The sequence below is a fragment of the Kwoniella bestiolae genome, chromosome 3, assembly GCF_000512585.2.
Source record: "Kwoniella bestiolae CBS 10118 chromosome 3, complete sequence".
NCBI lineage: Eukaryota > Fungi > Basidiomycota > Tremellomycetes > Tremellales > Cryptococcaceae > Kwoniella > Kwoniella bestiolae.
This window is the reverse complement of record NC_089243.1, coordinates 93,651-119,221: the sequence shown is the minus strand read 5'-3', so window position 1 is coordinate 119,221 and position 25,571 is coordinate 93,651. Positions and strand designations below refer to the sequence as shown.

At 47.7% G+C, this 25,571-nt stretch overlaps 10 protein-coding genes across 10 annotated transcripts; 4 read left to right on the top strand and 6 right to left on the bottom strand.

Moving 5' to 3' along the window:
- Nucleotides 1-26: 26 nt before the first annotated feature.
- Nucleotides 27-3,784, bottom strand: I302_104706 (uncharacterized protein; the record flags this gene model as incomplete). Its single annotated transcript, XM_019195791.1, has 16 exons — nucleotides 27-115; nucleotides 187-342; nucleotides 461-628; nucleotides 730-1,042; nucleotides 1,108-1,827; nucleotides 1,892-2,085; nucleotides 2,142-2,349; nucleotides 2,400-2,518; nucleotides 2,582-2,657; nucleotides 2,727-2,831; nucleotides 2,886-2,962; nucleotides 3,023-3,101; nucleotides 3,166-3,281; nucleotides 3,347-3,463; nucleotides 3,527-3,621; nucleotides 3,690-3,784. The coding sequence occupies 16 exons, from the start codon at nucleotides 3,782-3,784 to the stop codon at nucleotides 27-29; spliced, it is 2,727 nt and encodes a 908-aa protein (XP_019042614.1).
- Nucleotides 3,785-4,299: 515 nt separating this feature from the next.
- On the bottom strand, nucleotides 4,300-5,556 carry I302_104705 (uncharacterized protein; the record flags this gene model as incomplete). Its single annotated transcript, XM_019195792.1, has 4 exons — nucleotides 4,300-4,535; nucleotides 4,661-4,869; nucleotides 4,998-5,414; nucleotides 5,528-5,556. The coding sequence occupies 4 exons, from the start codon at nucleotides 5,554-5,556 to the stop codon at nucleotides 4,300-4,302; spliced, it is 891 nt and encodes a 296-aa protein (XP_019042615.1).
- Nucleotides 5,557-5,998: 442 nt separating this feature from the next.
- On the top strand, nucleotides 5,999-8,088 carry I302_104704 (uncharacterized protein; the record flags this gene model as incomplete). Its single annotated transcript, XM_065869934.1, has 6 exons — nucleotides 5,999-6,098; nucleotides 6,188-6,225; nucleotides 6,305-6,842; nucleotides 6,894-7,303; nucleotides 7,403-7,566; nucleotides 7,716-8,088. 6 exons carry the CDS (start codon nucleotides 5,999-6,001, stop codon nucleotides 8,086-8,088), a joined length of 1,623 nt encoding a protein of 540 aa, XP_065726006.1.
- Nucleotides 8,089-8,328: 240 nt separating this feature from the next.
- Nucleotides 8,329-10,823, bottom strand: I302_104703 (uncharacterized protein; the record flags this gene model as incomplete). The annotated part of the gene is made up of 9 exons (XM_019195794.1): nucleotides 8,329-8,610; nucleotides 8,759-8,896; nucleotides 8,959-8,993; nucleotides 9,055-9,227; nucleotides 9,293-9,400; nucleotides 9,467-9,477; nucleotides 9,549-10,012; nucleotides 10,096-10,323; nucleotides 10,427-10,823. 9 exons carry the CDS (start codon nucleotides 10,821-10,823, stop codon nucleotides 8,329-8,331), a joined length of 1,836 nt encoding a protein of 611 aa, XP_019042617.1.
- A 311-nt stretch (nucleotides 10,824-11,134) lies between these two features.
- I302_104702 (uncharacterized protein) lies at nucleotides 11,135-12,334 on the bottom strand (the record flags this gene model as incomplete). The annotated part of the gene is made up of 1 exon (XM_019195795.1): nucleotides 11,135-12,334. One exon carries the CDS (start codon nucleotides 12,332-12,334, stop codon nucleotides 11,135-11,137), a length of 1,200 nt encoding a protein of 399 aa, XP_019042618.1.
- A 1,666-nt stretch (nucleotides 12,335-14,000) lies between these two features.
- On the top strand, nucleotides 14,001-17,077 carry I302_104701 (uncharacterized protein; the record flags this gene model as incomplete). The annotated part of the gene is made up of 10 exons (XM_065869933.1): nucleotides 14,001-14,327; nucleotides 14,428-14,744; nucleotides 14,838-15,198; nucleotides 15,271-15,552; nucleotides 15,643-15,923; nucleotides 16,011-16,168; nucleotides 16,242-16,297; nucleotides 16,355-16,474; nucleotides 16,545-16,661; nucleotides 16,742-17,077. 10 exons carry the CDS (start codon nucleotides 14,001-14,003, stop codon nucleotides 17,075-17,077), a joined length of 2,355 nt encoding a protein of 784 aa, XP_065726005.1.
- Nucleotides 17,078-17,559: 482 nt separating this feature from the next.
- I302_104700 (uncharacterized protein) lies at nucleotides 17,560-18,679 on the top strand (the record flags this gene model as incomplete). The annotated part of the gene is made up of 4 exons (XM_019195797.1): nucleotides 17,560-17,740; nucleotides 17,802-17,998; nucleotides 18,084-18,283; nucleotides 18,433-18,679. The coding sequence occupies 4 exons, from the start codon at nucleotides 17,560-17,562 to the stop codon at nucleotides 18,677-18,679; spliced, it is 825 nt and encodes a 274-aa protein (XP_019042620.1).
- A 300-nt stretch (nucleotides 18,680-18,979) lies between these two features.
- I302_104699 (uncharacterized protein) lies at nucleotides 18,980-20,607 on the bottom strand (the record flags this gene model as incomplete). The annotated part of the gene is made up of 9 exons (XM_019195799.2): nucleotides 18,980-19,055; nucleotides 19,143-19,197; nucleotides 19,241-19,327; nucleotides 19,412-19,459; nucleotides 19,532-19,550; nucleotides 19,657-19,852; nucleotides 19,972-20,054; nucleotides 20,280-20,549; nucleotides 20,602-20,607. The coding sequence occupies 9 exons, from the start codon at nucleotides 20,605-20,607 to the stop codon at nucleotides 18,980-18,982; spliced, it is 840 nt and encodes a 279-aa protein (XP_019042622.2).
- Nucleotides 20,608-21,059: 452 nt separating this feature from the next.
- Nucleotides 21,060-22,181, bottom strand: I302_104698 (uncharacterized protein; the record flags this gene model as incomplete). The annotated part of the gene is made up of 5 exons (XM_019195800.1): nucleotides 21,060-21,192; nucleotides 21,336-21,439; nucleotides 21,564-21,629; nucleotides 21,829-21,874; nucleotides 22,147-22,181. 5 exons carry the CDS (start codon nucleotides 22,179-22,181, stop codon nucleotides 21,060-21,062), a joined length of 384 nt encoding a protein of 127 aa, XP_019042623.1.
- A 927-nt stretch (nucleotides 22,182-23,108) lies between these two features.
- On the top strand, nucleotides 23,109-25,170 carry I302_104697 (uncharacterized protein; the record flags this gene model as incomplete). Its single annotated transcript, XM_019195801.1, has 4 exons — nucleotides 23,109-23,393; nucleotides 23,505-23,819; nucleotides 23,942-24,107; nucleotides 24,224-25,170. 4 exons carry the CDS (start codon nucleotides 23,109-23,111, stop codon nucleotides 25,168-25,170), a joined length of 1,713 nt encoding a protein of 570 aa, XP_019042624.1.
- Between the last annotated feature and the right edge of the window lie 401 nt (nucleotides 25,171-25,571).

The following is a 25,571-nucleotide window of genomic DNA, read 5'->3' as shown; positions in this document are numbered from 1 at the left end:
TAGAAACGACCCCTCTCAGACTCAAACTACAATTTCGCTTTGACCTTATCTCCACCTACAAGAGTGACAGCAGCATTACTCAAAGCAGGAGCATTCCTCTCTTTGACTTTGGTGGCTGTTCACCACATACAGCTCCATCAGCTACTATTGTCTCTTGAAGATCTCCAAAAAGGACAGCGGACTTACCAAAAATGACCTTATTTCCCTCTTTCCACATCTCTGTGACCAACGTTTCACCAGGGATGACCGTACCTGCGAATCTGACTTTGATGTCTTTGTATGGTCCGTATGTCTTCAAGACGTGTTTGCCTGAGATACCCATTGAACAGAGACCGTGGAGGACTAAGGCACAACAAAGTCAATCAGCTTACAAGTCTAAAGAGGCGACAGGTACCGTAAAGCGAGATCAATTCGTTATGGCAAAGCATTCATTCCATTCGCTCAATGGAACACTACTCACTGGGTTTGGGGAATCCACCCATGCTCGCGAAAGAGGGATCGATGTGCAACGGGTTATAATCACCCGACAACCTGTAAATGGCAGCTTGTTCGGTCGTAGTCTTCTCCTCAACCACAGCGTCAGGTTGTCGTTTAGGTGGAGTATTGAGAGCAGTAGCTGATCCTCGGTCTATTGCATTGTATACAATCATCAGCTCGGGGAATTCAGTTTATCGATGAACAAGCGAGCTTCAAAGCTGAGAGGAGGAGAACGAAGGATATTTCACCCACCAGATCCATTCTTCTTTCCCCCAAATCCACCACTCCCTCTCAAAATAACAGTACTTTGGTTCTCGCAGATTGCCTCCCCACTGCCTTTATCCTTCGTGAGCACCTGTACAGTAACAGCGGCGGTCTTGCCCTTATCAAGCACCTCAAGTAGTTTGACCTCGTTAACGACCGTCCCAGAAGTGGGGAATGGCTTGTTGATCTTCAGGTATTGTTCGCCGTGAAGTAACTTGGCGGGGTTGAAATTCGGCACAAAGTCCATGGGCATCGACGAGGACGATCCGAATTGAGGGATCACACCGAAGGTAGGTAAGGCCTATGATTATTTCCCATTAGCTGATATGACCTCTGAGAAGTCCTTGGCGAACCAGCTAAACTCACCTGGAACTCATCGGCATTCTCGTAGGTCCATTGTAGCTCATCCGCCTTGGCACCAACACCAAGGTTGTAGAGCAAGACATCCCGTTCTGTATAAGTGAATTCCTCAGGTTCAGGTGAATTCTTCTTAGCCTCTTTGATTTCAGGGGTATCTTCTGGATCTTCGTTACTTTCACCTGAACTTCCTTCATCACCAGCTGAGGCGGTATTAGAGAAATTGGCCATGATTTGTTGTAGTGCTTCGGGACCGGATGAAGGATTGGTAGCTCGATCATTGAAAGTTGTAATCTCCTTCCACTTCGCAACGATTGATTCAGGTTTCAACTCTCTATCGTTAGGGAAAGATACACCGTAGGTTCGTTGCCATCTCATCTGAGCGGCGTATCCACCGAATACCTCATAGAAAGTACCTGTGTCTTCACAAGCTTCCGAACATAGGTATCCAACAACAGGAGCGACATATTCAGCTTTCATAGCTTCCATGAACTCTTTGGGCCATACAGTCGCAGTCATGGCGGTACCAGCTCGAGGGGCAATACAGTTGACCAATATACCTGATCTTGATCCTTCGATGGCGAGTGTTCGTGCAAGACCAATCAAGGCTGCCTTGGCGGTGGAGTAGTTTGCCTGACCGACTGTACCGTATATACCATTAGGCGAAGCGGTGGTGATGATTCGTCCGTATTTCTGCTTTTGGAAGATGGGCCAAACAGCTTTGGCGCACTGAATTGTGAAATTAACAGCTGTCAGCGCATTCTATCACATTATTGCCAGCTACAGTGCTCACCTTGAAAGTCCCACGGAGGTGAACTTGGATCACCTGGTCCCACATCTTCTCATCCATGTTGACGAAAGCCTTGTCTCGCAGGATACCAGCGTTGGCAATGAGTACGTGCACAGTACCAAAAGCGTCGACAGCAGCTTTGACAATCGCATCTCCATCTTCGGCAGAACAAACAGCAGTGACCGCTTTGCCCCCGACTATATTCCATCTATCAGCTTGAAATAGATATCATGAAGATGTGAGCTGTACATACCAGCTTTCACTTCCTCTACTACCTTTTCAGCGCCAGCTTTACTAACATCATTGATGACCACATTCGCACCGAGTTTACCAAACATCAAAGCGTAATCTCTACCCAGACCAGCTCCAGCACCGGTGATGATGACGGTCTTGTCCTTGAAAGTGATAGGAGGCGAGAGTTGCTTACTAGGAGGAAGCGATTTCGCAGTCTTGGCCCAACCCTGAAGGAAGGGGTCAGCTGCAAAATCATGACTGTGATCGGACGGCATACCATCATATCCCCATCTTCGCTGTTCAAAGGGTGTTCGGGATTATCAAAATCTTGAACTTCCGACCATTTCTCAGCCACAGCAGAGGGAGTGAAGCTTTCATCCGTTCGCCAGATAGCACCTGTACAGACCAACTTCTCAGTTCAGAAGACCACAGTGACCAGTTCAGGAAGTGTATACTCACCTTTAGATCTTTCCCATCTCACTTCGGAGAAGAACCCAGCACCCAGCTCGAAGATCCTTCCGTTGACATCAGGACCCTATCGAGTCGTTTGCATCAGCATGGCTGATGCTTGTCAAAGTTCGCGACAGCCATCTGTTTAACTCACGTTCTTAGCGGTTAGTACTCCTACCATTGGAGCAATGAATTCAGGTTTCAATCCTTTGAGCATATCAGGTGGGAGAATTGTCTCGGTCATCGCTGACGCGGCCATCTGCACGGCTCACGATAAGCTGATGTACTTCTATCGATCATAGATTAAGCTTACCGGGACGATGACATTGGTCTTGATGTTATATTTAGCACCTTCTCTAGCAAGGGTTCGAGTAAATCCAACGAGACCCACTACGACACCACAATCTGTTAGCTGGCTATCTTCAAGCAGGAGTGGGTAAGCTAGCTCACTCTTAGCAGCCGAATAATTCGATTGACCCATATTCCCATACAATCCCGCAGCAGAAGCAGTATTGATGACTCTGCCGAACTGAGCGATAAAGCATATCATCAGTTTACCGGATCATTCCCAAATATCCCATGGAGAAACTGACTTTCTGTTGTCTGAACAAGGGCCAACAAGCCTTGGTACATGCATAGGCACCTTTCAAGTGAACGAGGGTGACCAAGTCCCAGTCTTGCTCGGACATGTTCTTGAACGCTTTGTCACCTATAGAAATCGGGAGTAAGCTGAATAATCTGCCCTAGGAGATGACAGAGGGAATCGGAGCTTACGAAGTATACCTGCGTTATTGATAAGCACATGGACTGTACCGAACGCTTTGACAGCTGCATCTACTACTTGTTGACCATCTGCTACTGAGCCAGGAGCGATTGATGCGGTACCCCCGGCTATACGGCGAGGTAATACGATCAGCTTAATTGGTAGCGTTGCAGACAGCAAGCTGAACGTACCTGATTTGATCTCGTCGGCTACTGCCTGAGCAGACTTGTCGGAGACATCGTTGATGACTACTTTGGCGCCTCTCGAAGCAAAGAACTTGGCGTAGCTATATTAAGGACCGTGGTGCAAAGTCAGCTTCAGACTCGATGTGAGGGAGCACGAAGTCTATCTGACACTTTACCGATCCCACTTCCTGCTCCTGTCACGAGTACCACCAAGTCTTTGAAGTCCAGCTGTCCCCCAGGGGATGTCTGTGGTTGTTGAGCCATTCTGCTTTTGGCCGAAGGGAGAGAAGGGAGGGGATATTGGAATGAATTGAGGGGAGTGGGTTTAGGAATTATAGTTGCAGTCGAGCGACAATGGGGGTATATGTTCCGAGCAGTACGAGGTAGGAGTCTCGGTATCGAAGTGAAAAGGTAGTTGAATATGGTGATAGCTCGATGTGATAGTGCAGTGTATGGTGCGCAGAAGGAAGAGAGAAAGAGGAGAAGAGAGAGGGAGGATGGGATGATTGATATTCGTCTGTGTATGTGGACGTTGACAGTTGATATTCCGGCTGAATACGACGGTGCAATAACCGGTGATAAGGGAAAGATGACGTGGCATTTCAGACCCCTTCTCTCCCACGGCAGAGTCACGTATATATATCTACCAGGTATACAATGCATACATATAATTCAAACGACGGGTAGATAGATATGCCCGTCCAATGATCTATGCACAGTCTATATCGCCAGTAGGAGATAGCGACCAATAGCGAGAGAGACACCTCTCCTTCCACAATTTACAAATCGAAATCACTATCATCATCTTCCTCATCTCCACTATCCACCTTCCCCCTCCCCGTGCCAACTCCTACACCCCCACTCCGTATATTCGTAGACCTCGAATTGACAGCACCAACATGATCATCCAAATCATCATCATCATCTAGGTCGGAATCGGTTCCGCGTTGTTGGCGTAATAAAGCTGGAGAGGGCTTTTCGAGGGCTTTGTAATATAGTAATAAACCTTCCAAGTCTATATACGAATGAGGCAGATTAGCGAGATTTTACTTTGCGTCATTTGCGACATTCTGTAAAGAATAAAGGTGGAGGACCAATCTCAGTAGAAACGATGGTGAACAGTATAGACGTATAACTCACCCCTTACTGTCGTCTTCATCCCCTTCAAACCCATCCCAGCTACCACATTCCCAGAAATCTCCCCATTCCTATATATAAGCAAGGTAGGTACGTTCTTATCTGGGTAATTCGGTATGCACAGACCAGCAGGGATAGAAAGGAATTTGGTAGATGGGTGAGCAGCTGCGAGCTGCTGAAGAAGGGGTCGAAGATGCTGTGAGAGGGGGACGCTACGGATACCATATACTATATCAGCCTATCTACTCTTTCACCAACATTATAATAAAACGTAATGCCAACAGAGTACAAACCTTCCATTGCAGGAAAGATGCAAGTGGCACAGAAAAGGCAAACTCACGAATCCTTATACAAAAACACCACCACCCCCGTCCCCCTCAAACCCCCCTTCCCCTTCCCCTCCTCTTCCTCATCCTCGTCCTGTGGTTCCGGGACCTCACCGTCCAGCGAGAGTTTACTCCCCTCCGTGACCTCCTTGACGAAATCCTCCCTAGCGAGCGGCTCCATACTTCCAAACCTCCCCCGTTTTTCCTGCTTCTTCATCTCCGTCATTCGTTTCCTCCTATAATCCTCGAACATCCTCTCATCGTCTGAATCGAGATTCTCATTCTCCAGCAGAGTCACCAGCTGGTCCGTATCTGCTGTTGCTGCTATAGCTCGTACGGCATCCTGGTGCGTTATATGAGGTATATCGGGCGAGGGGGAGCGGGAAGGTGGTTTGGGGGGGAGGATACCGTGCGCTCGGAGGGCGTCGTTACTATTTCATTGTCGACGCTCAGCATATGTATATCACCTAAAATTATATTTGCACTCAGACATGCTCAACCGTCGTATGGTCTGGAGGAGCTACAAAGTCAGACTAATACGCACAACTCGGTATCTTCATTAGGGTTGACCATGTTGATGGATCTTCGATATCTGTATTTTTACCTTGTGGTTGTCGGATATGGAGCCTGAGAATGGGCTGTTCTAGACCTGATTCGGGATGTATACCGATATCTCGCTGTGTTGTTATCTCGTTAAGGCGATGATGGAATGATGTAGAATGATCTATATGTGTATGTTGATAAGAGATGGAAAGATATCTTTACTCTGGCATCTTCGAAATGTTCCATCAACATCAGGTTACGGCACGGTCCAATCCTAAAATGCGGGGTCTCCACATCGACACCGTTATTTACTCGAAATCTCCCTTGCATGCCGAATATGCTCGTACTCGTACTGATCACGACTGGAGAGTAGTTTACCATTTCCTGATATGCCCAGTCGCGCATAAGGACACAAGTGGCTGAGGCTATATTCTCCAAGGCTTGAAGCTGAGTCAAGATCCCCATCCACAAAATGATCATAGGTGATTTCGAAGCGAGAGACAACCTGATCAGATGGTTGGAAGAGAAACACCCACGGTTTGAGAGTAACCTGTCTTTGAGGGATGTACCGGGTGAGTAGAGCTGAATCACGCCATGTCTGGGTCAGAGAATAAGAATGGAGGGGACAGATAGCTGATGAGTGACATCTGACTGTCCATAGGTCTCGAAAGAGGTATGATAGCCTCTCGTAAACTCAGTGTAGGTGTAGATCCACACTTTCAATCTCTCTAAAACCTATAAGGGATGGGGCCTGACCATGTATTGTTTGTATATGTAGAAAGGAGACACCCTCCTTCACATTCCAGCATCAGCCATGCTCAATCCCCTCACTCTCCTTCCTTCCTCATCCATCCCTTCCCACCTATTCCCTCAAACCACATCCTCGCGAGCCGCACCACTACCGAAAAAACCTCGTATAGCCAACCCCCCCAGGAAACTCGATACCACCCAGCTACTTACGTTGCACTTGGCTCTGACAAGAGACCCCAAGGAAAGGTACAAGAGCGACTGGCAGGTGTATATAGATAGTTTGCCGAAATCATTTAGACCGTGGCATCCTCTCACTTGGACTATACCGCCTTCTCTCTCACCGAATGAGCCGAAGGAGAGGGAAGCGGAAGGATGGGAATGGTGGAATAACTTGTACAATGTGGGCATATCGCAATCGACAAAGCTTAAAGTACAAGATGTCAAGCAAAGGTTCGACAAGGACTACGAAGTTTTACTCGAAGTGTTAAAGGAGGAAGAACCGTTCAAGTCGCAACGACTGAGTGAGGTGATAGGCAAGGAAGATATCCTATGGGCATGGCTGAACGGTAAGTGCTCTGAGCTCGTCACACACCTCATACTGATACACCAACGCGCAGTGAACACCCGATCCATCTCCATCCCCCTCGGTCTGCCCGGCCCATCGGAGCGGAACAACCACACCCTCGTCCCCATCATGGATTTTATCAACCATTCATCCAACGAATCAATCATTACGCCTAGAGTCAGACAGCTCCCCACGCCCTCTTCATCACGTATACGAAAACCATCGATGACCACCACTACTTCAAATGGCACTGGACCTCTACCTTCTCCACCTCTCACTTCCAAGACTAATGGACAATCGAACGGAGTAGGCAGTATCAAGCAGAATGCAGTCTTATTACCTAACAAGATAGATTTTCAGCTCAACTGCCCGGATAGAGGATTGGAGGAGAACGAAGAAGTGTTTTTTGAATATGGGGGTCATTCGAGCTCTACGTTATTTGCGGAATATGGTTTCTGCGAGGTACCGACGACAGTAGCCAAATCAACTGAGAAGACAGAGAATTCAAAAGAAAGGGCTGACAAAAGTGCCAATGGGGTCAATGGGGTTGACGAGGAGAAGAAGAAGGATGGAGAGGATCATCAGGATGGTGTGCAGGATAGTTGGCTGGATATGAAGTACGGTGAAGTCGATTTAACCTCTTATATCGATGAGTTGTGGAAAGAACAAGACCAAGAGGATAGGGAGGAGAAGAAGCAGGTCTTGGAGGACATAGGATGTTGGGGGTGAGTTGATCTTCTTCCCCTTCCGCGAAATGGATCACGTCCCCATTTCTTTCGTCGGTCTTGTCACGCCCTTGCCCTTCGAGTCTTTGTATTATGTACCAGATGATCACTCAACTTGGATTGATGCTGATGCCAATTGTTCAATACAGCGGGAACACCCTCCATTCTCAACCTTCACCATCCCACCCATCCCATTCACTACTCATGACTCTCCGTCTCATCCACCTCCCAGCGTCTTCACCGAAATTACCGAATATCTCGAAAGGGCTGGTCACCTACGTATCACCGCAGAATGAGACGTCCACTCTGCTCACTCTTGAGGGGATATGCAAAAAGGTGATCAAGGAAGCAAAGAGGCGAGAAAAGGTGTTGGCGAAGATGATCAAAGATGTAAGTCAAGGTGGAAGTGAAGATGTGGAGAAGGCGGGTGTACTGGGGACGTTGAGTGCCATGTGCGAGGAGGAATTGGTGATTTGTAGTGAGGTGCTGGGACGACTAGAGAAGGGAGAGGACTTTTCGTAGATCATACGAGGTCTTATGTCAATCATCGAGAGACTTGTGAAAGGCGAAAAGACGATTCTGTTATAGAGAAGTCTGTAAAGTATCTTAGATTATGGTTTGTAAAGTATCAGTCCCCTGCAGTACAATAATTATTCTAGACTCTATGGAATACATATCCTCGATTATACTAGTCATATGTCTAATCCCGATAATCATGTCTACAAACAGCGAGAAAACGTCCATATTCGTGCACATCACCATTTACCGCCTCGTCTCACCCTCAATCGTCCCCTCCCCCAACCCCTCCCCAAACCCACCTTCCACGACCCCTCCGACCCCTTCTTCCCTTTGCTTGACCTCATCATCCTCATGTACCTTCGTACTTTTGATCCAGAACGAATTGATAAATGTAATACCAGCTATGATGGCTGCAAAGATCCATACGACAGATAGAGAGTGGCTGTACGATTTTAGTGCCATTTCCCTGAGGGAGGGGGGTAAGAGACGGATGGCGGATTTGGAGTGTAGGATTGCTGAGATTATCTGCGGGGGGTATCATTGATAGTCGTCAGTGTCATGAGGAATATTCGTGTATTCAAGATATTCAAGATACAGTCTCGATGTGTGAAAGTACATGTTTCCCGCCTAGGGCGTATGATGGTGAAACAGAAGTAGAGTAGCGACCACCCACCTCATTACCATTTTCGATCCCCTTAAACTGCTTCTTCAAGTCACTCGCAAGTGCACCAAGCTGGACCGACCCGCCAATACTTACTCCCAACGTCGCACCGAGACTTCGAGTAGTATACATCAAAGCAGTGGCTTTGGGCTGCTCAGTCATCTATTAGCTGAACCTGCGTTGTAGTACCGGATACTGAATGGCTAGCTCACCATAATCTTACTGTCCACACTCGATATGAGCGCAACTATTCCGTCCAAAGGGTCAGCTTGTCTCTGTCTCGGAGAATCCTGCTTTGGAAAGCTCACCCAACTGCACACATAGGAAAGTAGAATATCCCAGAACGCAAGGTAGGACAGTAGCATAGTAGCTCCACCATGTCCAGCTTGGATCCCATGAGGCAGCTACGATCGAGCCTACGATGGGTGGGAAGAGTGCGATGGGACCGAGGTATTTCCATGAATGACCTGAGCGTATATACCTGGGTCATGGGAATCAGCACCATTACTGTATGTCACTGTGGTATGAGAGGGGTGAGATACTCACTGTCCAGCTACCATCGATCCAGTTGCCAAACCCAATCCACCACATAACGACATGATTAGACCAGCCTGAGCAGTGGACGTGTTGACGATGACAGCGAAGTAGACAGGTCTGCGAAGAAAGTCAGCTTTTATGCTGAGTTCTCGGTTCTGGACCATGACTTCATAGCTGACTTACATTTGGTACATCTGTATATCAGGCAGCGTAAGGATCAGTCAGCTAATGTTAGCTTATTTTGGCGCTTGTCAGCTCAACTCACAAAAGCTTGATTCCCCACACTCAAGAAGAATCCACAAGTATTGATCGCAGCGATATGGCTCGACCTGAACAGTTCTAGCGGTACGACCGGTCTCTTCACCTTGGTCTCCGTATAGATGAACAGTCCCGTACCGAATACCGAAGCGAGCAACATTCCCCACACTATGGGCGCAGACCAAGGTTCGAGGTAGGAGGTATGGAACGATAATCCCAATAACAAAGTGGTAACCGACGTGATGAGGAAGAAAGACCCCAACCAATCTAATGAGGCTAGGCCTTTGAGTAAGGATTGGTGGGTCGGCGGGATAGGTGGAGTAGGGAGGAAGATCGATACGATGATGGCGCAGAAGAGGATAATGGGAAGTTGGACCCAGAAGGACCAGTGCCATCCGTATTTATCTGTGAGCCAACCTGCGAGGGGACCGCCTAGCATCGATCCGGAGCCGAAGATGGTCATCATCAAACCTATATTGTACAACACAATCGTATAAGCTCTTCCGTCACCCAGCTATATCTACGAAAGATTGAGAAAGGAAGTCGAGGCTCACCCTGATAAAACCCCCTGTCTCTCAATGGTACCAGATCCGTGACGATCACACTTGAAACAGTCAACAATCCCCCACCTCCCAATCCAGCAAATATCCTAGCTCCGATTAAAGTGTACATGTTATTTGACATTGCACACATAACCGTGCCCACACCAAAGAAGGCACAGGCAGTTATCATCGCGAACGTACGGCCCAACGTCTCCATAAACACCCCATAGAGGGGTATCACTATGATCATGACAGCAGGTCATCAGCTCGTCAATCATCTACAAATTTGTTATCGAGTACAGTATGCTTTAGCCGAAGCGGAAGGGAAAAGCGAGGCACATACCCGCCGTACTAGCCAACGTAAATCCACTTCCCAAATACGCCGCCAACTCAGCATGTTCGAACCAACTGCCAATCTCCGGTGCCAGCGTGGGTATAGCAGTAGACTGAAAGGCAAAAACGAAATTTGCCGACCATATCCCCGCACAGACTATACAGAACCTCGCGGTGCTTATTGTATCTTTCAGTGGAGGTGATCGAAGGAGAGTTTCGGAAGAGGAGGAGTAGGAGGATACGGAGGAAGAGCAACTTGGTGAAGGGGAGGGCGGACGGAGGAGTAGAGGTGTTTGTTCGTTTGTGGGTGTTTGGATTTGAGATTGAGCGCGAGAGTGAGGTGGACGAGAGCGGGAGTGGGAGTGGGTTCGAGGATATGGGGTGGTTGTTATGATTATTGCTGACATTTTGGTTCGTGATACTGTACACAATGAGATTATAGAAGTATATGTTGGAGTGAGAAAGTGGTCATCATATAACTTAGATAGAGAGATAGAGAGAGTGATGTTTGGTGTTGGTCATCATCATTCCTGACGCATGATCCACCCAAACCTTATCGGAGATCGCCGTTAGTTTGAAAATCCAAAGGAATGCTTAAATTGCAAGTGATCGACGGGAAGGGAGACCAGACCGAGGCAGGGCCACAGCCAACAACGATGCATAGACAGACGCTCTCACAAACTACACGGTAAGAATTTACCATGAGCTACGGAATGGTTTACTCTTTCTTATTTTCCGCCTCAGCATCATCAACCTTCTTCTCCTTCTCCTTTGCCTCATTCTTGGCCCCCTCCTTGTCCTTCTCACCATCCTTTGCCCCTTCCTTCTTCTCCTCCTCAGCCTTCTTCGCCTCAAGAGCCCTGATCAGCTCAACCTTCTTCATCTCCTCTTTCCTCTTCCTCAATTTCTCTCTCAAAACCTTCTCCTCCTCCAACGATTCCTTAGCAAGTTCAGCCAAAGCCTCCATAGCCTTAGAAGCTTTCTCGTTATAAACCCCCCAAGGTCGTTGTAACCAGCTGATAATGGCGTGTCGTTGCTCCCTCTGAGAAGGTAACATGGCTTCATTGTATGTCTTAGGCCCATATACAGGAAAAGTAGCGATCCACTCTTCCTTGGTCAATGGTCCAAAAGGTTTTCGAGGTGGGTTCCTCTCTGCCTGTTCTTTCTTTTGTTTAGCCAAAACCTCCAATTGAGCAGCCACTTTGGCTTTCTCTTTTTCGTATCGTTGTTGTTCGTAGGTCTTTCGGTTGGTGGGGCGATTAGCAACTTTTTTGTCCTGTTGAGCCATCAGCCATTTCTTGTTCTCAGTAGGAATGAGGATCGAGATATCCTCAAGATCATTATCCTTCAATTGCTCCCTCAGCAGGAAATCCCGCTTAGCCTGCATCTTCGTCATGGGACCGATAAACAATCTTTTCAAAAACGGGAAGACCTTCTCCAATTCCTCATTGATTCGCTTTTCTTTTTCTTGCTCGACCTTCTTGTTCTCCTCAAACTTCTCCTTTGTGAGTGGTCCATGGGGTTTTGGGAACGCAATAGGCGAGAAACAATTGGGGAACTGGTCCAAACCCTTTTGAGCTTCTTGGACATCGTGGAGCTCTTTCTCGAGCTTCGCAATCATCTCGTTATGGTTCCAATCGGCGTCTTGGCCAGGTAAGTACAGGTTGTTCACCTGATCCCAGCGGAGTTTCGCGATGGTATATTTCAGGGCGTACGCGTGATGCGCTCGGAGCATCGCATAGGATGGTTCGGGGGGTTGGGGTTTGGGAGTAACATTCAGAGAGTTTCGTTTGATGCTAACTCCTGAAGAGATGGGAGTGAGAGGGGGGGAAGCGAGACCGGTGAGAAGTGCGGGATGGGAGAGTTTGGTAGTTTTCACTGAAGTTGGAGCGGGCGTGGGAGTAATTACGCAAGTCATGTTGTGCAGTTGTCGTTGTGGATGGGTGTGAATTGTTATGTGATTCACTTTTATTTTAGTTGTTGTTGTAGTTTTATATGATTTTCATGAATGGGTAGATAGGATTGAGTCGGACTTGAGTTGTTATGGAATTTCTGAATTATCAGACTCGATTTATCTGGGGTTATATATCTTGGAAGTCGAGTGATAGGCTCAACCTTTGTGGGTATGAGCAAAGGTGAGGTCACCATCCGGTCCTTTCAAGGGTACCAAACCAGTTTGGTACGACGAAAGGATCGTCAAGGACGGTGAGGCCTTTGACTTCCTTTCATCATTGCCTCACACGCTAGCACTGAGCAGGAGACGTAAGAAGGAGTCTGTAACGTGTCAGGAGGGGGAAGATCTATAGAGCAATGTCACTGACAAGGACTGACAAGGAGCAGGTGCCTATCATGGCGTTAGGAGCAGCAGCGAGGTAGGAGAGTAGCAGTAGCACGTTGAAGGGTAATGTGATTCATCGTGAGCGCGAAGGAATGACGAGCAACACTCGAAATGTATGACTTCCGACAAAGACTGGCCGCCTGTAGAACAAGCATTCACTCGTCAGTGATTACGAAGAGCCCTGACGACTGACTGCATTGCATCTCGGACGATGTGCATTCCCTTTTTCATTACCATGATCTCCACGACGTGACAACAGCTGAGAAGTTGTCAGCTAATGGTCCGATGGATATTCGGACGCCATGTCGTGCTATGTGGTTTCCCAAATCGTGTGCACATGCTCCTCCTTCCTCTTACTATTGATCGTATGCTGTGCACCTTGATTCCCATTCCACAACCCCAATCCATAGTTGAGCATGCGCAATTCTACGTTCCGCCTCGTGAGAGACGATTCGTCCCGGCGCAAAACGCGGTATCACATGCCGCGATAACCCGGTATGGCGTGATTCCAGTCATTCCGCAAAAGTAGGAAAGAAGCAGAGGACTACATATGCACCGTTCAAACTATCATGCACACACGGGCTCCATCGATCATTCGCTGATACCGCGGAGCTACCGATCATACCGAGTCAGTCGAACAAGCACGCAATCGCATTAAGCGACGGTGCAGCATATGGTTATCCCACCTCGTCCCTGAAGAAGACATGTGAAGTGCGTCGGCGCCACTAACTACTGTGAGTTAAAGAACCTTAAATGGGTTTAACGAGCGTTCACCATGCAGTACGGTACAGTAGATACAACATAAACGAAGTGAATTTGGAAATGAGGAAGTTGGGATCGCATGACTCCATCGACTGGACCCTTGGAGCCGCATGGTTCATCTTTGTTTCTGATTTCAACTTATTGTATCTGTTGGTTATCCTTTCACTCGCCTTTTCACGAACGGACGTCTGGAGCGAGAACTCCCACCACTGGCACACTTTGACATCCGTCAACCTAATCAATGGCTACTCCAGACTATGAACGATTCTTGATCACATCATCATCACACCATCCATCGACATGTATTGCAAAGATGTTGAACAAAGTGCAAGCACGGAAGTCGAAAATGTGGAACTGCTGTCTTTTCATTCCAGGTATACTGATTGGCTGAGGTGTATAAAAGGTGTCCCTTGGCCCATGCAAAATGAAGTGGATGGCATTCTAATCCCCTCATACTAATCACCAAAGTCACGAGTCAAGCAGGATGGACCAAGTGGCAATTCTAAATTCCACGACGGGTCAAGCATCCATCCCCACCCTAGAGGGTAAACAACCTATAATAGCTAAAGAGAAAGATATCAACCTACCCCTACCCGATGACAAGCATGAAAAAGCCCTTGTGGGTAAACCTGATGATTCCCTGCTCGACGATTCAGCCTCCGAAGAGGGTCATATAATCAGGACAGGTGCGGACGCCGCCAACCACCTGCTATCGATTCGGGACGATGGGGATCCGTCAGTTACTTTCAGGAGTATGGTGCTGGGTACTATTATGGCTTGTTTTCAAGCTTCCATGAATCAGATCTACAAGGTGAGATATTATCGCTTTCGTTAAGATCCAACATGTTCGACCTGGTTGGTGACACTGCTTGAACAACGGGCATGGCTGATCGAGGTCGTTGTTGGGACAGTTCAAACCCACCAACGTAACCATCAGCGGCTCATTCATCGTCCTGATCATCTACTTCCTCGGAAACGGTTGGGCAGCGCTATTACCCCGAGGAGACCACTTGGAGAAACGATGGAGAGAACGGGGTGGTACAGGCACATTACCCTTCTGGATCACCATCGCCAAGATCGTCAATCCCTCTGCGTTCGGTTTGAAAGAGCACTCCATAGCTGCGATAACAGCTTCGGCAGCTTCGAATGGGGCCGAGGGGATCTCAGTGTTTACCGTACAGAATCTGTTCTACGATATCAAGTTGACTCCGACCACTGTCATTCTGAGGTGAGCCACACATTCCTCCTTAATGCATCACATCCGGAACGGAGAGACCTAAGACATGCGGAATGGTGAGCTGATACTTGAGCATATGATCAGCACCCTGAGTATCGGTCTATTCGGATACGGCCTCACAGGGATCTTCCGACCCATAACAGTCTGGCACGTCGAAGCGGTCTACTGGACGAACATCCCAACGGTTAAATCTCTCCAAACCCTGCATTGGGACACCGTGAGAAGCTCCAAACCTCTCAGAGTGTTCTGGTACTGCTTCACGGGGATGTTCATCTACGAGTTCTTCCCTGCATACATTTTCCCATGGTTGAACTCTGTCTCCATTCCTTGTTTGGCATCTATGAAGGCTACGGGCGAGAAGGCAGCGGTATTGACCAATCTGTTCGGGGGGTCGTTGAGTAATGAGGGATTAGGTATACTCAATATCAGTCTTGATTGGCAATATGTGCGTTGGTCTTTCCACTCCACTCCATAAAGCCGACTTCCCGAAGACAGATGGACTAACAAACATTAACAGATCACCTCCGCCGCCACCTCCATGCCATTGAAGCTACAAGGCAACTACGCAATAGGAATTGTAGTCTGTTGGATCGCCTTTCTAGCCGTATACTACGGAGACGCTTGGGGCGGTCGAAGTCTCCCATTCCTTTCCACATCATTGCGAACAGCCGAAGGAGGGAGATACGTCTCTACCGAAGTGTTCGTGAATGGTGTGCTCGATAAGCAGAAACTGGCAGAATACGGTCTACCCAAAGTCACCTCGACCTACGTCTGGGCAATGATCATTGGGAATGCAGCGGTGAGTCTGGCAACCTATAGTGTCCTCCACCGCGCGACGAGGTAGGATCCGTATTCGATCAAAGGTTCGAGCTGATGTAGTTACACACAGATCGGGGGAGTCATTATGCACTGTGTCATCTTCTGGGGCAAAGATATCTGGACAGCCATCAAAAATAGCCGTAAAGGGATATTTGACGATCGACACCATAACGCCATGAAGAAGTACAAAGAAGCACCGTGGTATTGGTACCTTCCCATCCTGGTCTTCGCTTTCATACTGGGTTTAGTAGTTGTGCTGAAAGAGAACATCACTTTGTCTGTCGGATCGTACATCACTGCGCTGGTATTGGGTACGGTCGTAGCTCCATTCAGTACGATTCTGTACTCTAGGTGAGTCGTTTCCTCCCAACACATCAATCATCAAATATACATGTCACGGGGGAAGGGTGACAGAACTGATCTGATGATGAATGATAGATTCGGTAATGGTATCGCCACGAACCAACTTATGAAGATGGTTGCGGGTTTGACCTCACCAGGAAGACCCATTGCCAATTTGTATTTTTCCGCTTGGTCGCACTCGGTCATCTCGCAGAGTCTGAATCTGGCGTGTGATCTGAAGATGGGAGAGTACCGTGAGCTCTACTGAACTAGCACAACCATGGCCCCTTGTTTGTATCTGCTGATACACTACCGATCCACAATCAGTCAAAATCCCCCCTCGAGCCATGTGGTTAACCCAAATCTACGGAACAGTCCTCGGGGTAGGTACACCTCTACAAAGATACTCAGAACGGTAACTCACGATTGAGAGTCTACAGGCATTCATCAACTACGTAGTGATGATCTCCGTCGTCAACTCGCACCGAGAATTATTGACAGATACCAATTCCGGTTCGGCAGCCTGGTCTCCAGCTTATTTCCAATCGTTGAACACCTCCGCAAGTATCTCTTTCGCCCCAATTCTTCGAGAATTACGTATCCAACTGACAAGGTACGTTCGATAAATAGGCTACCACATGGGCATTAGCAGAATACCTGTACAACAAGAGCGGAGAGTACTTCATCGTTCCATTAGGTCTCGCCATAGGAGCAGGAGCAGTAATCTTGCATCGTATCTTCGTGATTGTACGTTCAAATCTTGCCTCCAGTCCAGATTCAACAAACGTAATATAGTACTCACACCGATATTCATTTGCTTGCCACAGTTCGTCCCCCGAATAGGCAGAGTCTCAACCTCGGACCTAAACCTCCCCCAATTCTTCGCCTACGCAGGATACCTAGGATTTAACCAGACTCAATCCTGTGTAATACTCAGTACCCTCTTCGCAGGCTTCTTCACGCAATACTACCTACGGAACTACAAGCCTAAGTTCTTCAAGAACTATTCTTACTTAGTCACAGCAGCGTTTGACGGGGGAAGTCTGTTCGTACTGTTTATCCTATCTTTCGCGGTTTTCGGAGCTGGTGGGCCGAGTAAGCCATTTCCTACGTGGTGGGGGAATCCAGAGGGGAATGTGGATCATTGTCCCAGCGTAGAATAGACAACGCGGGTAAGGAAAAGCAAATGGTCATAGCGTTCAATGTCAAGGGTATTATGCACATCTATCCTTTTTGCTTGCTGGTGCTTGTCTGCCAGGGATGCATCCACAACTTTCCCCCAACTCTCATTCCTGCAATTTGGATCCGGATCGTCCGGGTTCCTGAGTATTGTGGTTGTTACAATGGTGCCTGTCCCATCCGATCGGTATGGTGGCGGACGATCCTAACACCTGGTCGGTCCTCCGGAGCCAAGCGAACAGTTGTTCGGCTCCGTCTTCAAACAAGCCCATAGCGTGAGGTATGTGCATTCATATGAAGAGTGAGCACCCCGGTGTGCAGAAGGATGTACATCGTCAACAATGAGTCGAGCAAGTAAAGAGGGATATGTATATATGTGTAGGATGATGGCAAAAATTCAGCTGGATAAGTTGTCTTATCAAACAGTGCAACCTGCAATAAGATACTGACTAATTGATCAAATACAATGCGTGTCCTGCTGTCATCGGTTCTCCTCCTGCTGGGAGTGGTCGCTGCTCATCCAGCACCAGTCCCCACTCCTACAGACACTTCCCCACCTACAGACGGACTAAGCAATTCCGAGAGGTTAGCCAGGGGATTGCCTCTGAATAAACCGAAATTGCTGTACGATCCCGCCAGAGTGAGAGGTAAGTTAAGTACTGTGGATGTTTCACACTGCAGTCAAGCTAATACAATACTGGACGTCAGCAATCTTACCTAGACAATCTAGTCTACCACCTACCGAACCAGAAACGAAGCCCTCCAACCCTATCGAAGCTGGACCAGTGGTAACTCAAGCAGTCAAAGCAAGCTTCTACAACGCCAATACCAAGCGAGATGGAGTGGATAGTGGTGATTTGGGGTATTTGTGGGGTCAATACGCAGGTGGGGGTGTATGGGCTTTGGTAGGTTTCTGCACTTCTCCCTTCCCTTCACCTCCCTCCGAAGTTTGTTTGGGCTAATAGTGTTTTTATGTAATTCAACCAACAGACCGAAGATCCAGCTCTAGCTGCCAAGTTCATCTTCCAAAAAGACGCTACGGGGTCTAACAATAATATATTGATAAACGATACGTTCTATAATCCGGAATATGAGTTACCTCACTTGGCAACGGGTTGGATGAACTGGTCGGCATATATGAATTACGGGTATAATAGCCCTAGAAACAATCTGGGAGGAGAGAATGGCAAGTAAGTCGTCTTCTGTTATTATCTCTCTCTTTCGATCGGACCCTTAAGACTGTACAATTACAGACTCCATCTATACTCAAATTTCATGCCATTTCCACCTCCACCTACCATGCGTGTTATGCTTATGACATCTGCTGACCCCATGACAGTTGTATAGGCTTCACCCGTACATCCTACGTCCCACCAGGCTTCGCCATATCCCAAACGTCAATTTGGAACGCCCCAACCCCAGGACAAGAGATGATCTTCGAATGGACCAACCAAGATGGGACGGTTGTCAAACCGAATTTCTACCTTATGCCTGAGGTTGGGTACCCTAATATTCGGATTGCGGTTAAGGGGGCGGATTGCGGGTGGGATGAGAGTAGGAGGATCAGGTTGGTTTATGGGGATTGACCTTGATCACTCAGTCTGGGTGGATGGAGGTTAGGGTAATTAGGCAGTCTGATCGCTGGGATTGACAATAAGTTGGTTCACTGCAATACTTATATAATCAGGATCAATTTGGTCATTATTCTTCTCTTTTGGGTTTTTTGGGTAGACGTTAGATGACCATCAGTATGAATGCTCGTTCATGTTCATTTCGAGACATTCAGTTCTTCGTCGATGGTACGGCCACAATCTGCTGACTAACAATACATTGTCGATACTTCAATAACGTCAACTAAACGATATCTTTACTAAACTACTAAACAATCACCAAGGTAATTCCAATGGACCAGATTGCTTGGTCCATTCTTTACCCAATACCTCCTCGGCATTCCCGATACCTCTGCGATACATGGAATAGCGAAAGTCAGCTAGAAATGCGACACAAAGATTGTGACGATAGAGAGTGAAAGCAAAATGGTTCACATACCTAGCTCCCACTAGAGACCAGGCAAGAACGAGGACAGGAACAGTCAGCAAAGCGACTGTAATTTCTCGATACAACATACTGGAATCGCGATCACTCACTCGGTGCCCAGAATTTACCAGACATCTCTAGGTTCAGCTTCTCAGCGAACTCTGCGAATGGTCCTGCGGCCTCTTCGGGAGTGACGGCTGAACAAGGGAGGGGGGGAGTATCGCCATCGATCAATGAGCTGTACTGTCTTTCTGCTGATCATGCAGTATAGGACCACTCACCTCCCATCTTGTCGTAGAATTCCTCCATCCCCGCGTCTTTGGTCATTTCTAGAAATACGGCAAGATCACATCAGCCACTTTGTGCCGCATACGTCTGTTTGTATCTCAGTATGAACTCACCAGTCTTCAGGAAACCGGGCTGAAACGGAGATTCAAGTCGATCATAGATTAGTCATACAACTTTCTTAACCTTCCCTTATCTTATCGCCTTGTGTTCTTTCTGAACAGAGATACGATGTACTCACATGAATCATGGCGATACTGACCCCCCTCTCTTTCAAATCATAGCTCAACAGATGTCCCACCATGTTTCCCGCAGCTTTTGAGCCGTGATGGCCGTACATCCCTCCTCCTTCGCCTTGGGTTCGTAGTGTGATAGAACCAGCTTCGGAAGTTAGGAGGATGATTTTGGCTTCGGGCGCGAGGGAAGATGACATGAGTCTGTAATGTCCCGTGACGATATAAGCTATCCGTCTCACCGTCTCATTGAGATTATGAGAATAAGACGGAAGTTTGGATATGCCCTGGGCGTAAGATACGAGACATCAGGTCCCACTCACAGCGATTGGACCACGAAGACCGGGGCGATCGCGCAGATAGTGTACATTGCAATTTCATCGTTCCAGTTTGCTTTGCCCATTTCCTAAATCCCACAAAGCATGAATGATCAGCATGGATCTACTCATCAACGACAACTGTCCAACCCAGATCAGACGAAACTCGATATAAATTTCGACCCTAAGACCTGGTCGCACAGTATCACTCTTATCGATCGATATCTTCCGTTCACCAAAAAGAAAGAAAGTAGCATACAAATCCAACCATACCCACACCCATCTCATACTATCATTCAACAAAACTCACTCACCTCAGGCTTCAGCACCCCACTAACATAAACAACCAACCCCACCGCCGCTCCCTGCAACCCCTCAACAATCTTATCCCCTACCCCTTCCTCTGAAACATCAATATCCTCAATCACATGTACTCCGTCTGGAAAGGTCGATGCTTTCTCCGAATCATCGAGGTATCCGCGGACAGTAGCATAGACGTTGGTGCCGCCGATTAGGGCGGAGTATTTCTTGGTTAGTGCTAGGCCTAGGCCTTTGGAGGCGCCTACGATTAGGGCTGTTTGGGGCTTGTGGATGGGTTAGCTGTGGAGGGGTTTGTAGTCTTACGGAGTAACTCACTGGCATACTGGATGTCTTTCTGGAGATGGGTTGCTGTTCTGTGATGAGCTAAAGTAGGATATGAGGAATCGATCTTACTGGTATATATCGGTGCAGGTCGTATATCCCGGTCCACTCTTTCTTAGCATACACTACCCATCGATGATGTCAGTAGACGTCGTTATCAACATTCCATCTCAAGAGTGGGGCACCCGATCTCAAAGTGGAGGTATCAACTCCCTCAATTCAACAGCTCACACGATCATACGGTGCTTGTACCATTCAGTCCCATGCATGGGCATTACGAGAACCCAGGTGATCTGCCAATATGCAAAGCATATGCAGCTCAATTCAACCAACAGACCACGATCAAGGATAGGTACTATGATGAATGTATTTGCATGATTTCATTGATTGGACTTTATGGTGTACTACTTCTTGCTTGCTACTTTCTTATTCCCTTTCCCCACATCTAGGCTCTATCGACCTTGAGTGTTTCCTTGGCCCTTGACACTTCCAGCACCTCGACCGGGGTTCAAGGTGAGTTTGTAAGAGTGAGAGTAATCGCCCTTGTGGATCTTACCTTCCTTGAGGATGATCTCGATGGCGTCTCTGCGGTAAATCAAGTGGTCAGTAAATGGCGATTTGTTGGGGAAACGAGAATAGGGAAAAGAAAAGTGGTTATGGTACATGAAAGCAGCGAAGATTACAGATCGATGACCCAACAAATTCTGAACCAGAGACCCATCACTCACTCGGCATGCTTGCTCTTGTCACCTCCAAAGAAGACATTTTGGATCTCTTGCTTGGATACCTCACCGAGGTTACCGGTGTGGCCGACTGAAGTGGAGGTTTTCAACTGTAGGTGAAGATCAGCTCGTGTCGTCACACGCCACGTCATACAGTGTACACCAAGCTGTAAAAGGAGACAGCATTCCATGTAGGAAGAGGGCATGGCAGGGCTGGGCAGGGTAATCACTCACAACAGCAAAGTTACCGACGAATCGGGAGAGGGCAATATCGGTAGCACCACCCTTCCATCGTTCGTACTGTACACATGAAGAGTTAAATGGGTCAGCACTGAGCCTCCTTCGTATAAGCGGTGCCGAAGTGTGGAGGAGATGTGCATGTGAGAGTAAGACTCTCCAAATCGGAACGACCCGCTGTCAACCGAGCTTGGGCGTTCGGATCCGAGATACCGCTGTGGCCCACGAGGGGTGTGTTGGGGGATGGGAAACGATAACTCACCTCGGCAACGTCGTCGACGAATACGATGAATTCCTCTTGAGAGTTCCTGCGAGTAAGGGGTGAGGAGGTCAGTATATGGTTACGGACGTGGCACATCAAACAAAGGGAGATTCAGGTTTAGAAGCGACTCGTCATGATCTCGGTCACGACGGGTCTCGAGCAGGTCAGGATCAGACTGATATGTCCTCCTTGGGTGTTGGTTAAGGTACAAAGCCAGAGATAGAACACCCAATCTGCGATTATGAATGTCACACGATAGTGGGGGAAGGGGAATGAGAAGGAGGGGACAAGAAGTGAAGAGGTGCACATTCGACTCACTCGGGAGACCAGATGATAGCGGTAGCAGCGGACATTGTGTTGGCTATTGAGTTGATGTAGGTGGTATGAATAAAGAGCTGATTGGTTGGATGTTGATTGGTTGTTGATATGATTGAAGCGAAAGAAAGGAACGAGAGATGTACAATGGGGATGGTATATATAGTAGTCGCTACAACAGGCGTGATTCCATTCCATTCCATACAACTGCTATACTATACTATACGTCATTATTCAACATACACTATACTACCAGTAGCGAGGAACCGTGCCACGTTATAGCCAGATAATAGATAATACCGCTTGTGGCACTTTTAGTCTGTTGGTTTGTTGATTATCTTGGCACTGAGCCATGACCATGACCTTCGGACATCGCCACGATACGAATACACAGTCATACGAGTGTAGAGAGAGAGTGCTTACGAAGGCATTTGTGTATACACGGCAACAGTCTAAAACACAACGTATACGAGTGAATATAAACTACTATCCTTTATACTGACTGTCATCATCTCATCATCTCATCATATCATCATCCACTTGACACTCAGCACACACTCATACCTGGTAGCTCAGTGGTAGATCGGTCATCAGCTGTATTTGGGCTTATAGCCCTTCTCGAAGGGTGTTAATCGATACCAAGGGTGAATCACTTGATTCAACATCGTCTGATCAGATAAGCTGTGCATTTACGAGTACTGTCCAGATACATAGTGAGTGAACTATATTCTATCAATCTTACCCTCATCTTACCCTTTATACCTCTCTCTCCTCTCTATGATTATAACCAGAAGTCGCTACGATCGATTTCTTCCTCATTAAGAAGCAGAATACAATCACATCTGTGCGAACACTTCATGCACCACCCTCTGATACCTTCCCTATCTTCACGCCCTTATATGACGTCTGACTTAACGAATAGTGTACTGACAAAACACTTTGGTAGCAGTATAACCCATATTACGATGTCCCGATACACCCCTCTCCCATCCGACCAATCCTTCTCCTCCCCACCCGCCACTCCCTCTCGACGAACCTCGTTCCATTCCATCCGATCATTCCGACTAAACACCAATAGGAATCGAGCCGGTGCGATCCCAAATCCAGATGAGATGGACGCAGCGTTCGATGGGCCCGATGGAGAAGGGGAGGACGAGACGGAGAATCATGGGTTGTTGGGTAGGGATCGAGGGAATTTCACTAATGATGGTGCGAGGATGCCGGGGGATTATGATTTTGAGAGGGATTATGTGGGTACACTCCTCCTTCTCTATCATCATTGCACTTCAGTCTCAGCACTCTGTGTGCAAAACCAATCACGATGAAATATAGTGTTGTTAGCTGATCAATCATATATATAGACCCTCCCTCCATCCTCTCCACCACCCTTCCAACCTTACTCATCGCATAATCCCGCACCAGGCAATACCAACGGTATCATCCCCACTTCCCCAACCTATCATCCACCACAACGTCGTCACTTCCTAGGCGGATTATTACCTTCCTCCTTTCTTCCACGACATCAGGCCAACGGTTCACCAGCATCTAGGATAATAGGCGCGGGATCTTCTGGGGTATTTGGGAATCTAGCTGCTAGACCTGATACCTCTGCTCAGGAGGGGGGAAGGGATGAGGGGGATTATGTACCGGAGGATGAACAGAAGGAAGGACCTCCTGTGAGTTCGATTCTCTCTTTTTCAGAAGCGACCATCGGAGGGAATAGTGACCATCAACGTACCAACGGATACACCCGTTGTCTGAGCGATTGACACTGATGTTTATCTTGACTCTCATTCAGTCATACCAAGCTGCTCTGAGAGACGCTGTGCCGCCTTACTGGGACACTACTGTCGTACTGCCTTCCTCTTCGTCGCCTTTTGGTCCCTTGTCCAGCTCGATGAGCGGCGATGAGATATTGATAGATGGTATGCCTGGAGGTAACTTCTTTGGTTTCTTCTGGAACTGTGAGTGCCGCTCTTCTTTTTCTGTGGTTTCACTTGAATATTACGAACCTGCAAGCGCACTGCATATGTATATTTGAGATTAACTTATGCTAATATCCCACTCCTTTATTCCACAGTAATCGTATCCTTCTCCTTCCAATTTGTCGGGTTCCTCCTCACCTACGTCCTGCACACAACTCACGCAGCAAAGTACGGTTCCCGAGTCGGTCTAGGCATGACGCTCATCTCCGTTGGACTTAACCTCCGTTCAAAGGCCGAAGACCTAATAAACACCGGCCGATTCCCCTCCGACCCCTCCGATCCTGATCCTCCAGCAGGTACACCAGTGATAGACGAAGATGCTATGGCTGAAAATGCCATCGAAGCCATTTGGGGACCAGGTGGACCATGGCCTTATCCCGTGCACGAGCCCAATGACCCCAATGGACCCATTACGATATTACACAATACACAGGAAGCTGAGAACTGGGCACATCAACATAATATGACATTAGCGGGATTCATGGGATTACCCAATGCAGAGGATGTGGGTAGGGCCAACGAATATTTTAGTTTCTTGATGATGTCTATTGGGTGGTTTATAGTCTTGACTAGCTTGGGGGGATGGTGGAGAGTTAAGAGGTTTGAAAGGGGGTTGAAGGCTGCTCAGAGGGAGAGCGAGGCTGCTCAAGAAGCTGCTAATAATAATAGGAATAATCCTGATGGTGTGACTGCAGATGGAGAGGGAGAAGACAATTTGGAAGTGGTCAGTACGGCGAGAACAAGGGATACAGAACCTTCACCAAATGAGATACGGTATTATACCCAGCCAATCAGCCAGGCATGGCAAGGTGTCAGAGTACTTCAACGAGGATTTCTGGGAATGAACGGACGCCCACTGGGGAGGAGGAACGGACATGCGCCGTTAAGTCAGGATGATGGGGGGGAAGGGGATGAACATGAGTTGTTAGATGCGCAGGGGTTCGGATTGGGTCCGATGGCTAGTGATACGCCGCAAGGGCAGGGGGTGGCGGGAGAATATCCTGGGAGAGATAGAAGGGGAGGTGGGTTGTGGGGTGTGTAGTTGGCTTTTTAAAAGTTGATAGATGGATGGGTTGTAGATTACTTTATATACTGATTTGGACTTTTTCCACCCACCGATGCTTTGTTATTTTGTTATTATGTTATGTTATTCCATGTCATGTATCGGTCTATGCTACACGCTCATTGTTGATATACTTCAGACTGTTAAGATGAATGTCATGACCATGAACAGTAGTACTACGGTATCAGGTACGCATTGATCGTCTTTACCACGTGATCTGGATTGATATCCCGTGTGGGGTCTCCACCATGCAAGTGCACGAGGTCAGGCTGTGTGAAATGTGTGTCTAGGATGAAACATAAATATATAAAAGAACAATGATACAGTACCATTTGAATGATACAACACTCTCCTTTCATATTCACTTGACTTCTTACGAC